Source organism: Erpetoichthys calabaricus, chromosome 9, assembly GCF_900747795.2.
Source record: "Erpetoichthys calabaricus chromosome 9, fErpCal1.3, whole genome shotgun sequence".
NCBI lineage: Eukaryota > Metazoa > Chordata > Cladistia > Polypteriformes > Polypteridae > Erpetoichthys > Erpetoichthys calabaricus.
In genome coordinates, this window is record NC_041402.2 from 1,965,215 (window position 1) to 1,978,678 (window position 13,464).

Sequence of the window (13,464 nt, forward strand, 5' to 3'; positions counted from 1 at the left end):
GCACACCCGTTTATCCTGGTGAAGCTTTTTTTATTTATAATAAATATTTATTTTGCGCACACATTCAGTTTGCCACCATTACTATAATAGGACATTTAGCACAAAAGTGTACCGCTAACACTGGGGTGGGATTGGGGGGGGCGTGAAAGGTGGGCGGAGTCAAAAGAGCAGCGTCAGAATGTCTCCGGTCGCTGAATCTGTCCGAGGCCTAAAACTGTCCTGACAGCAGCTGGACTCTTATTGCCAGGAATAGCCCACCACCCAATAAATCTGGGGGGGTCTTCAGCAGTTCTTGGTGGTTCGTTCTGACAGTGCCTGGGAGTGCTGAGGTCTCACGATTATTTTTAATTGTTTTTTTTGACCTCGTGTTGTAGCGGTCTGGTGCCGCTAAGCTTCACACCGGTGATTTATTTCTTTTTTTTGGTGGAGATTCCTGGGACGCACCCAGCCTTGGCCCGACCCGCGCACACTCACAAGCAGAGACAAAAAAAGCAACCGCTAATAAAGCAATTAATTAAACACGCTAAATAATCCCAGTCCCAGTCCCTTTACGGCGATGTACAATAAACACAAACAAACCACAACAACACACACTCACTAGAAAGTCCATGGAAGACGGCAACTGATGAAATGCAGCGATGGAGGCAGATAGTCCAGAGATCAGCACATTGAATGGGAATGTAAAGGTCAGTCCTGATGTGATGATGACGTGTGGTGGGATCGGGAGCGCTCCTTTCTTCACAGGAAGACACCAGACAGACCAGAGCCGAAAACAAGAGACGATCCCGGACAAAACAAGAATCCACAGGTATCTGAACAGAAGGTAGGCAGACAGGAAACACAAACTACTTCTCCTCATTTGGTATCACTGGCCCCTTTTTAAATGTCGCCCTGGCCTCCTTGTACCCAACAACCCCCTGGCACCCTCAGAAAATGACCAATCACAGCCACTGCAGGGACTGCTGGGAGTTGAAGTTTTAATCTCCAGTAGCACTGCTGCAATGTTTCACTTTCGACTTTGTGTATTGGGGCTTTGGTTGAATTGGATTGCTTTATTGTTTTGGACAAATCCTCTTGCCTTTGTGCTCCGTGGAGCTGTATTGTTATTGAAGAGCATATCTGTGACATTAAGCTATTTTTTAATTGTATAAAGATTCTGCGGGGCTCATTTTGTGTCTAGCTGCAGTTTTGATGGGATTTTCTCCCCTAGTCTGCATTTTTGGAAGTACAGTTTGGGACTCCCAGTCACAATAATTAAAATATTACCCAAATTAGCTGAGAAGAAAACACTGCATGTAGCTCTGGTCTAAGATGAGACTCCACTTTGGCCACTTTTCTACCCATCCCTTTCTACCCATCTGCTGCCTGATGGGAATTGTAGTCCCCATGTTGGTGCTGGTTTTTCAGTTGTCCTCTGCTCCATTGTAACCCTTCTCCCCGATATGCCATATACAGTAGCCTTTATTTTAAGCTGTACCAATGGCGACGGACATGGATGCCGAAGGACACAGACATGGATCAACAGACAGTGTTGTGTCGTTAGAGCCCCCCCGGTGGACATTAGCTCCACTACAGAGGGCTACTGTAGAGAGCCAGTTTGGGTGTCCTCCCCAGTATTCCTGTGAGGCTACAATACGTTGCCCCTTTAAAGGTCTACCAAACCTTAAACCCTGTTGTATTTTATGACCTATGGCGCCTTGAATGACCTCCTGCTGTGATGGTGGCCTTCTCTGATGGTCAATAAGCATACAGCTTGCCAGATTACCTTGACACACATAAAATAAAAAAATGGACATAATCCAGGGCTAAACCCTGCCGAGCCTGGAAGAGTGTAGTCTGCGCCCGTATAAAGATGTAATGACGCTATGAACAACATGGCTTCACTTATCCGCTCCTGAATTACAGATTGAGAAGTTGAAGCACAGCTTGATGAATGCCGAGAATGACTGCAAGGTTGCCAGGACTCACACCAAGAAACTCAAACATGACATGGAGCAGCGCCCCAGCCAGGACGTCATCTGGCAGCTTCAGAGAGAGAACGACCTGCTCCGTGCGCAGTGCGAGGAGCTGAAGGATGGAGGGCAGGTAGGCTGGCAGTCCACATCTCTCCTCTCCTCTGCACACACACTCGCCCGATTCTCATCTCTGTCACTGTGTAGGTGGGACAGAAAAGCAACACTCAGAAGGACAAGATGTACATCCAGATCCTGGAAGGTGACAGACAGCAGTCCCTCGAGGAGCACCAGCATCTGGTGAACAACATCTACAACCTGCGCAAGGAGCTACGCAGGGCGGAGGACCTTTGTGACAAGGTGAGGGGCTTGAGGTGAGGTTTAAATGATGGGTAATGGAGCTTTAGGAAAGGTGGGTGGCAGGGAGAGAGAGAGTCTGTCCTTAAGTTTGGGAAGGACACACGACATCAGCCAGACGCATGTCGTCTGTTAGGACTGGCTGGGTTCCATCGTCAGATTTTAATACGTTTTTCTGTATCGATTCTGATAATCTGACACTCGTTTTGGGTTTTTTTTTCAGTCACGGAGTCCAATTTTAACATCCAAGTGTGGTGATTCCCCTTTGTTTTGAAGCGTAATAATTGTTTTCTACCATTCATTCTGCTCTTTTGAAGCTCCTGTCATTCGGGCTCATTGTGCTCATTGTGAGGGTCTTGTCCTGTGCGGTCGACGACATGATGGGCTAAAAGGCCCTCCAGGAAATCACTTTGTCATCCAATTGAAAATCTTTTTTGCTAAATGATCTTTGATGATATCTTCTTTAAAAGGTGATGTAGAATCAGAAATAGCAAATATAAGGAAGGGATGGTTACAGGGAGACCTTAAAGCAACACACACCTTAATAAAAGGACACATGTCTGGTTGCTATGTCTCTGACATTCCAACACATGGTGTGTCACAGACATTTGTAGTAATAAATTGCATTGCATTTGTCATTTCAACAGTTGGTCCATCACAAAAATGTGCACTTTAATCTGCAAATGTTTGTGATGCACCATCACAGTTCCTCCATGCATTACAAAATACATTACAGTAGATGGTGCCCTCCAAATGTTAATGGTGACGTCTTAGGTTTCTACGGAAGCTAATAGAGAGGACGTGCAATATCATTATTTTTTTAAATTGTCTTCTTGAGATCCATCCATCCATCCATCCATTATCCAACCCGCTATATCCTAACTACATGGTCATGGGGTCTGCTGGAGCCAATCTCAGCCAGCACAGGGCGCAAGGCAGGGAACAAACCCCTGGGCAGGGTGCCAACCCACCGCAGGGCACACACACCCACACACCAAGCACACACTAGGGACAATTTAGGATCGCCAATGCACCTCACCTGCATGTCTTTGGACTGTGGGAGGAAACCCACGCAGACACGGGGAGAACATGCAAACTCCACACAGAGAGGACCCGGGAAGCAAACCCAGGTCTCCTTACTGCGAGGCAGCAGCGCTACTGCTGTGCCACCCTTCTCCTCGAGATAACAGACTCATTTTATCAAGATGTCACGGAAACGAATCTTAACCTTTGCTCCTGGCATCAGGCTCTCTTAGATTGCGACGCCTATACAGCTGAAGCCTTGCTAACAGTCTTCTTAAATGACGGGCGCTAACGTTATTATTTTCTAAACGTATTTCAGCCTGCGTCAGCCTTTGATTGAACAAAAATGTGACGCGCTGATCAATACACTTCTGCTCTTCTGTAATTTCAAACAGGACGTGGCTTCAATAAGCTAAACATTAAACATTAGATACAGTTATTTCATAATTTCGAGAAAACAAGATCTTTTGTTTTATCGAGATCTTGATAAAATTATTCCGTTAGCTCGAGAAAACAAAATTCGTTTTCTCGAGATCTCGATAAAATTAGTCCGTTATCTTGAGAAAACAATTTTAAAAAATAACGATATTGCACGTCCTCTCTCAGCTTCTGTAGGTTTCAACCCACTAATAATCACCGTACCAGTGTGGTATAGCGGGTCCACAGCTCATGTGAAAAGGGCCAGTTTTAAATAAATAATCGACGAACTCGTGGCTTAGAGAGGGATGCGTGGCGAGTGTGGCGGATCGCTTCCCGGGGTGATTCGTTGATGCAGGCGATTCTCACTTAAGTGCACAGGTGAGGAGTCGTCCGCATCTGTAATTGTTCCCACAGCTGATCCACGTCCCCATAATATATAGAAGCGCGAGGAGAAAGAAAGAAACGGAGGTTGCAGGAAGCAGCGAGGAGACAGAGCCGGTGTGAGCGAGCGCTCGTAGGCAGCTGGACATTGAACCTCAGCAGGGTGTTTGGCCAACACCTAGGGCAGTTGGTAGTGGTCGCCCCCGCTGAGCATTGTGAGGAGTGACCAGCAGAAGGGCGGCTCGCCGCAGAAGACAGCGGGAGTCGGGAGGCTTGGAAGGAGAAGCCCCAGTGTGAGCGTCCTGGTCGTTGAGTTGAAAGCCAAGTACTCGGTCTGGAGAGTACGGAACCGAAGCCAGGGATCGAGAAGCCTCCAGACCAGTCAAGTGGTCAGAGGTTCAGCTGCAGTTAGGGCGACTCTCCTGTTGTGAAGCCCGATGGGAGTAGCAGGGGAGCCGCCAGGTAAAAAGAAGGCACCGGGCTTTGTGTTTTTGAAAGGACTGCTTGGGGTTGTTGGGTACAAGGAGGCCAGGGTGACATTTAAAAGGGGGCCAGTGATACCAAAAGAGGAGAAGTAGTTTGTGTTTTGTGTCTGAAGTTTCGTTTTAAAGGATTTATTTATTGTTTTAACCTCCACTTCACAACTGTTTTGTTGGATTATTTATTTATTGGAGATTTAAGGATTTGATAGACACTGCCCAATTTATTTGAACACTTTGTGTTTGATTCTTGTTTTAATAAAAGCACTTGGCACTTTTTTACACCATCCTCTTGGTGGCTCACTGCCGAGCTCATCGGTGACATTACCGACGGTGTCGGGTTCAAGGGCTCCCAAACGCAAGATGGCAGCGTGGAGCAGAACCCGCATCGTCACAACCAGCCCTAACACGTAATGTCCCATTGGTTAATGAGGGGTCCTCGATCTCCAAGAAATGTTTTCTGTCCGCTGCGATTTCTCTTCTTCACCTTTGTCTTGTGGTTTTCGATCTTTTGTCTTTAATTTAGTCACATTTTGAGTAACATTTTTCAACTTTAGACAGCTGTCTTTTGTAACTTCTGCCCCAGTACTGACCTCTGCCTGTCCACGCACGTAGCCGTAGCCTTTTACCTTTCAATTCACACTCATCTCCTTGTCCTTGGTTTCCATCCTTGTTCAACTCCCACACCGAACCCTCACACCGTCAAGTGCGATCGACCAAAAGTCTTTTATTCTTGTAGTACGTGGAGGAGAAAGAAGTGCTGGAACTGCAGTGCTTGACCTTGAAAAAAGACTCCAAGATGTACAAGGACCGGATTGAAGCCATCCTAAAACAGCTGGAAGAGGTGACCATTGAAAGAGACCAGGTGAGATGACCACTGGCCCTTCAGGCTTAAAGGTGACTGTGTGCTATACCAACCTCTCCTCCTCCTCCTCCTCCTCCTCCTCCTCTGCTCCCTATCATAGGCGATCAAGACGCGAGAGCAGCTTCATTCACAATTCTCCAGGAGCTTGATGGAGAAGGACCAGTACCGCAAACAGATTCGGGAGCTGGGTGAGCGATGTGACGAGCTCCAGATCCAGCTGTTCAGAAGTGAAGGGGAGGTGCTGGCAATGGGCACCAAGCTGCGGAGGATTAACAAGGAGCCACCCACACCGGTAAGGGGCACCACAAAGATGGGACTGTTGTTACTGCGTCAAGAAGGTTGTAGCAGACTTGGTGCTGAGGTGAACTGGAATATATGGGACTGGGGAGGAGATGGGAGTTCTGGTGGAAACTCTCCGGCGGGGCCTAGTGCAGTGGGCCTCTTGATGTATAGGAGATACCCCAACATGCTCTGCACACTTCATTGTATTGTAGATTTAATTTTAAATGGTTAAATCTGACTTATTTGCCCATCTCTGAATCATCAATAAGCCACCATGACAAAATGATAACGTGTTTTCAGAAAGCTTTAGAGATTTATTAGAAATCAAAACCTAAAATCTCTCATTCCTAGAACTGCTCAGACTGAATTGATTGAACATCATTTAGAAAGGCACGCGTGGACCTTTGTATAGAAGGTCCATCATCCACAGTGCATGTCAAGACCACAACCAAGCCATGAAGTTCAAGGAACTCTCTGTAGACCTCTGTGATCAATTTGTGGTGAGGCACAGATCAGGTCAAGGGGATCAAATCATTTCTAACACTTTGAGTGTCCCTAGGAGCACAGGGGCCTCAATAATTGGGACATGAATAGACGTTTAGGAGCACCCTTTCTGGAGTTGGCTGTCCATCCAAACTAAGTAACTGGGCTAGAAAGTGACTTGGTCAGGGAGGCTACCGAGAAACCGATGGCCATTCTAACAGACCTTCATAAACCCTCTGCTGAGAAGTGACAGCCTCTCAGGAGGACAATCATCTCTGCCGCACTCCATCACTCAGGTGTGCATGGTAGAGTGCCTAGATGGAAGACACTGTTGACTAAAAGGCATTTAAAGGGTAAGGGTTAGGATTAGGGTTAGGGGTGAGAGCATGAGGAAAAGGATTCTCTGGTCTGATGGGACAAAAATTGAACTCTTTGGGCAGAACTATGTCTGTTGAAAACCGGGCACTGCTCATCACCTGCCTAATGCCATCCCTACACTGAAGTATGGCGGTGGCAGCATCATGTTATGGACATGGCAAGACTGGTCAGACTTGAGGGAAGGATGAAAACCGCCAATAGAAGAGAGATGTCCTTGAAGAATCCCTGCTGTGATGTGCACATGACCTCAGACTGGGGCGACTGTTTAATGGCAGTGAAGCAGAAGACCAAGTCAATGCCAGAACGTCTCCCGGACAGAACTTGTGAGAAGAGACCTGAAAATGTCAGTTTACAGACACTTGCCATCTAGTTTAGTGGAAGAATGAAATAAACGGCCACAATCCATGTGGGCAACACTTGTAGAGACCTACCTGAGAAGGCGGGACTGCTACCAGAGTACCAAATGAAAGGTCTGAATACTTGCAAGAGTGAGAGATTTCAGTTTTTGATTTTGAATACCTGTGGTGGGCTGGCACCCTGCCCGGGGTGTGTTTCCTGCCTTGCACCCTGTGTTGGCTGGGATTGGCTCCAGCAGACCCCTGTGACCCTGTAGTTAGGTTATAGCGGGTTGGATAATGGATGGATGGATTTTGAATAAATTTGCAAACCTTACTGAAAACATGATTTCACATTATGGGATATTGAGTGTATGGGATAAAGTGTGCAGAAAGTGAAAGGGTCAGAACACTACCACAGCTTCTGGAACTTCATGAACTCCTATTAACCCTTCAGTGTGACTTCTAGAGATACGACTCTGTGCTTAAAGGCCTAAAGAACGGGTAGCTAGCCTTGAAAACCACAATCCCACATCCGACACCTTTGCCTACCTGTAAATGGTGTTTGGGATGTTAACAGTCACACATGGCACTATAGAAGTAAAAAGAGAGCTGCCATGGCCTGCTTTTGGCCAGTTTGAAATGGGAACAATTAGCAAGCAGGGCACAGCAGCCAATGTTCTCTCTAATTGTATCTTTTTCTACAGACATCTGATTCTGAAGACCTTTCACCAAGAAGCTCCCAAGATGTAAGTTCTTTACATACGGCGTCTTGCTGAGCTTGTTCTGTCCTGTCAGTGGTGTCATGTGGTGCTACGAGTCTGGTATGACGCCACTTCATTCAGAGCGAAATGATTCAGTTTAATATGTTAAATGAATGGTGAAATTGATTGATAGAATAACTACAGAAATTGGCAGATTTTATATTTTTATATGCTGATGGTGATGTGTGCTTAGTGTTTAGTATGGCTCCCTTAGCCCAACTTGGAAGACACATTCTTACATTGTTAATTAGAATTAAATTATACAAGAAGAAAGAGTGAGGTTTTGGTGTAAGAAGCAGGAATAGTCAAAACAAACCACCGTCAAAGTCAGCAAGCCAACGCATCAGATCATCCAAAAGGAAACCCTAATCAGATACATGAAGCAAAGGTCAGGAGCTAAGTCTGAAATATCAGGGAAGAGGAATTCAAAGCGTCTGACTGCATGTGATTAGAAATAAATCTGTCAGTCTCCAAAAACGAAGCAATCCCTGTGCTGATCTAAATAGGCTTGAGTCCAGGACATTATGAACAACACGCTCCCCAGAGAATTCTGGGAAGGATCAGCAAGGAAACGCCAAACAGAACGGTGGGGGCCTGTAGCAAATTGAAATTGGTGCTGTGGAAAAACTGTAATACAGGTGCATCTCAATAAATTAGAATATCATCGAAAAGTTCATTTATTTCAGAAATTCAAGTGAAACTCGTATATTATTCAGATTCATTACACACAGAGTGATGGATGTCAAGCGTTTATTTCTTTTTGTTTTACTGATTATGGCCTACAGGTAATGAAAACTCAAAATTCAGTATCATAGAAAATTAGAACATTACATAAGACCAATAAAAAAAAAAGATTTTTAATACAGAAATGTTGGCCTACTGAAAAGTCTGTCCAGGTGTGCACTCAATACCTGGTCGGGGCTCCTTTCGCATGAATTACTGGCATGGAGGTGATCAGCCTGTGGCACTGCTGTTATGGAAGCCCAGGATGTTTTGATAGCGGCCTTCATCTCGTCTGCACTGTCAGGTCTGGTGTCTCTCATCTTCCTCTTGATAGATTCTCTATGGGGTTTAGGTCAAGTGAGTTTGTTGGCCAGTCAAGCACAGTGATACACACCATGGTCATTAAACCAGGTATGGGTACTGTTGGCAGTGTGGGCAGGTGCCAAGTCCTGCTGGAAAATGAAATCAGCATCTCCATAAAACTTCTCAGTAGAGGGAAGCATGAAGTGCTCTAAAATGTCCTGGTAGACAACTGGCTGCACTGACTTTGGACTTGATAAAACACAGTGGACCAACCCCAACAGATGACATGGCTCCCCAAATCATCACTGACTGTGGACCTCAAGCAACTTGGACTCTGTGCCTCTCCACTCGTCCTCCAGACTCCTTGATTTCCAAATGAAATTCAAACTTGACTTTCATCTGAAAAGAGGACTTGGGACCACTGAGCTGTTAACAGTCCAGTCCATTTTCAACGCTGCTGACGTTGTCTCTGGCTCAGGAGTGGCCTGACACAAGGAATGCTGTGACAGTTGTAGCCCACATCCCTGATACACACATCTGTGTGTGGTGGCTCTTGAAGTGCTGATGCCAGCTGCAGTCCACTCCTTGGGTATCTCCTCCAAATTCTTCACAATCCTCTCAAAGCTGCGCTTCTCCCTGTTGCTTGGGCACCTTTTTCTGCTGTCACATTTTTTCCTTCTTCTCATCTTTCCATTAATCTGCTTGGACACAGCACTCTGTGAACAGCCAGCTTCTTTAGCAGTGACCTTTTGTGGGTGTCAATGACGGTCTTCTGGACAACTGTCAATGATTGTGTGGCCTACTGAAGCAGACTGAGAGACCATGTCAAGGCTCAGGTCACCTTTGCAGGTGTTTTGGGTTCATTAGCTGAGTGGAGTGTCACTCCAGGAGTCTACAATATGGAATTTTGTCACAATATTCTAATTTTCTAAGATGCTGAATTTTGGTTTTCATTAGCTATAAGCTATAATCAGCAAAATGAAAAGAAATAAACACTAGAAATACATCACTCTGTGTGTGATGAATCAATATAATATAGGACTTTCACTTTTTGAATTGCATTACTAAAATAAATTAAGTTTTCAATGATACTCTAATTTACTGAGATGCACCTGTAAATGTGAACTTTTTAATATTGCTCTTAACAGAAAACTGATAATACTGTATATTGGCATTCTATCTATCTATCTATCTATCTATCTATCTATCTATCTATCTATCTATAACCCCCCCCAAAAAAAACAATTATACATACAGTATACCTCATTTAATTATGTCCAGTGGCTCTGAGGCTAAGGATCTGTGCTGGTATCCCGAAGGTTGCCTGTTCGAATCCCCGTCACTGCCAAAAAGAGATCCTACTCTGCTGGGCCCTTGAGCAAGACCCTTAACCTGTAATTGCTCCAGGGGCGCTCGCTGTACAATGGCTGACCCTGCGCTCTGACCACAAGGGGTATGCGAGAACTAACAAATTCCTAATACAAGAAATTGTATAAGGCGAAATAAAGAACCCTACTTGAGACTTGAGAAAGGAAAATTACATCATTACAAGTGTAGGATCACTCAGTTAATTAATTATCAGGCTTACCTTCAACAATGCTGGTAATTAATTAAAACAATTCACAAGACACCCACCCAGGGAAGCCAAATTAATGTGGACTGAGTTTATTTATAACATAAAGATGATAGAAAATGAATATATGAAAACAGATAGATGGATGGATGTGAAAGGCACTATATAATTAATAGATAGGTAGAGAAAGGCACTATATGATAGATAGATATAAAGGCATTATATAATAGATAGAATGAAAGGCACTATATAAATTATAGATATGTGAAAGGCACTATATAATAGATAGATAGATATAAAGGCACTATATAAATTATAGATAGATAGATATTGACAAAAGACAAGAAAACACAAAACAAAATTACAAAATCTTAGTTTGTCTTCTCTTGTATAGAAAAAGGTTCATAACTTATGAATTCCAGTCTTTTAATTGATGTGTTCAAGAAGGACAAGTTCTTAGGCTAGGCCTTAACCTCCTTTTGTTTGCATGGTGCCGTTCATTTGCTTATTTGGTCTCCGAGTGTGAGCGTGTGTGTGTGTGTGTGTGTGTGTGTGTGTGTGTGAGATGCTGCTTTGCACTTTTCTTTGTGTATTTAGGATCAGAATAGCCTGAGTGTATCTGTCCCAAGTTTATTTATTACCTTTCAGTGACAGTGCCACCACTACCATAATGCATTAGCTGGCTGGCTTTGTCCTGTCTACTAAGTTTCAGTTAATAGTTCTCGGTTTGAGGTAAGCAATGCTTGTTTCTTTTCTGGGTGGCTTGTGGCTCCTTCTTCTTTGCTTTGATTGAACCATCTGGTTGCAGGTGGCACAGCAGTTTGTTTTCCAGATTTTTACACACTTAGTGTCCTTGGTGGTGAGCAAAATGATGTCCTGTCGGTCAGCTAGTGATCAGTCAGCCCCCATTGTTAGCAAGGTGAACGTGTGGCCTCTCTTATACTGTCTTGCTTTGTTTTGGCACTTGCTGTCTTGTGAAGGTTTGAACTAATGGCACCCCTGGTCCAACTCCTGTTACAGACGCTCTTCCATTTTTCCACTCCAGCCCTGGTTACCCTTTCATAGTAGAAGGGATTGCTTGGCCCACACCTTGCATGCACTGGAGTCTCTGCTAACCAGTAGGTCAAGCAGTGAATTTGGGTCTTAGAAGGGTTTTCTAAATTAAGGAATAAAAGTCTTTACATTGACTTCTTGGTTGCGCATAAGCCAGTCCTTTTAGGTTGGCCATTGGTAGAAAGTTCTGTCCTTCAGGGTTGTCAGTCCTGGAGTGTTGGGCCTCTGCTCCAACTTGGGCACCCACCCTGTACCTCTGAGAGCTGTTACTTGGTGTGATTGATCATTTTATCAGATAAGGTCTGCGCTCCACAGGGGAACCCAGTCATGCAAACAGAGCTGGCATTAAGAGTGTCTGGCACTGGCTATTAAGCCAGGACTTGTGTTCAGGTGAAGCAAAAGAATGGATAAAGTCCATCAGTCCTGCACAGGGGCCCTTTGTTATTCTGCTAAATGTTTAGTAGGTAGGATGTGAAGTAGGTGTTGTGCTAAAAGATGGTAATTAACACCGAGATGAAATGGATCAGGAGAAGATGTTGGCAAAAGCGTTACATTAATCGGACATCGCAGTCAAAGCCTTGTTAACTAAAAGATCACATTTACAGAAAACAAAAGGAAAATGACTCGTCAACAGCTGAGAATTAGTGACAATCCCCCGATAGAGAAGAGACACCAGGGCTGACCCTCAATGACATCACACACCCCGTACATCACAGTCGTCTTCCAGGTACCAGTAAGCAAATGGTACCATCTGTAAGAAAACAAAAGGGGGACACATTTATTTATAAGTTAATAAGTACTGTTCATCTCCAAAGGTGAACGCATAATTGAAAATCCACATCTATGGGCGAAAAAGAGGGTCACCCTTTCACAAACGTGTCACAGAAACATTAAAAGTGAGGACAGATTGTAACTACAGGGACAAGAAGAACAAACATAAGTCAGCACACAAGCTAAACTGCTAACCAAACAAGGAGTTTGATGAGACATCTGACCAGAAACAAAAAGCTAAACTCGTAGTCGTTAAATCAAAGTGTTTACCAGGATCAGCCCACAAACACGATAGTGAAGCCATCTGCCATTTGTGATTGGACAAGAGAGAAATGCCTGACACTGCAGCCGTGGAGGTGACGTCAGGTGTGCCACACGTCTGGATGGTATCGTGCTAACTTAACTCTAATGTGGAGACAGCATTGTCTGGAAGAGCAGGACCAGAAAATGAGACAAAACCAAAAGTCAAACTGCACTTTCAACAAGCCCAGAAACAAACCCTGAAGTTTCGACTCAAAAGATGTTTCCAGAAAGTTGTATTCCTGAAAGAAAGAATTACACAAAATCAGATAGAAAATGGCAGCCATGAACTCCAGCAACAAGGCAGCCATGACTTGGCAAGACATTCTCAAAATCTGAACAAAGCAACATCAGAAATGGCATATTTCAATACAGTTAAATATACAAAGTCTTGCATTGTTTTCCTGCATTGCATTAAAAGCTGCATAATTAGATCTGGACCACCCTATAAATAAAAACGAAATGCAAGAAAAAGGAAATATTTGGAATTCTCAAAGTCAAAACCTTAATAAGGAACAATTAGGGAGAAGAAAACATCTGAGAGAAGGCGACAAAAATTAAGAACAAAACAAAATCATAACAAGTATGGCCTGGCATTGTGGCAGCAACAACCAAACAGGAGATGGCACCGGAAAATGAATGGCAAAACTGGAATCGGCAAATGCTAAAACCAATAGAACAACCCGCTTTATCTCGAGAAAAAAATATAATAATGCTAAATAATCGCAACTGAGAAACACGCTGGGAAGGTAAAGCAACCTACATTATGAACATGGCAGCATTAACATTAATAACGTCATACTATTACCATATATACTCGTGGAGAAGTTCTCCCATGGAGGTATAAATTTCTGGTATTTTATAATGTCGGTCGTATAAGTCGAATGTGGAAAACTCACGCTATTGGTCCAGCTGATTACGATATGCTAACGCCCATCTGAGAGTGTCACCACGGAGCACACGGCCTTTTGTGCCAACCTGACCACACGGTGATACCCGCACTATTCTGAAGCGACGTTTGC

At 44.2% G+C, this 13,464-nt stretch overlaps 1 protein-coding gene across 3 annotated transcripts in view; it reads left to right on the forward strand.

Annotated features, from left to right (window-relative positions):
- The window catches only part of card9 (caspase recruitment domain family, member 9), a 51,963-nt gene that overhangs the window by 24,952 nt on the left and 13,547 nt on the right, over positions 1-13,464 (forward strand). For all 3 annotated transcript variants that reach the window (XM_028809078.2, XM_028809079.2, XM_051931593.1), the window contains 5 exons: positions 1,906-2,085; positions 2,160-2,312; positions 5,352-5,477; positions 5,578-5,769; positions 7,663-7,704. In XM_028809078.2, the coding sequence (XP_028664911.1) occupies positions 1,906-2,085; positions 2,160-2,312; positions 5,352-5,477; positions 5,578-5,769; positions 7,663-7,704 (693 nt within the window). The remainder of the gene's footprint in view (positions 1-1,905; positions 2,086-2,159; positions 2,313-5,351; positions 5,478-5,577; positions 5,770-7,662; positions 7,705-13,464) is intronic.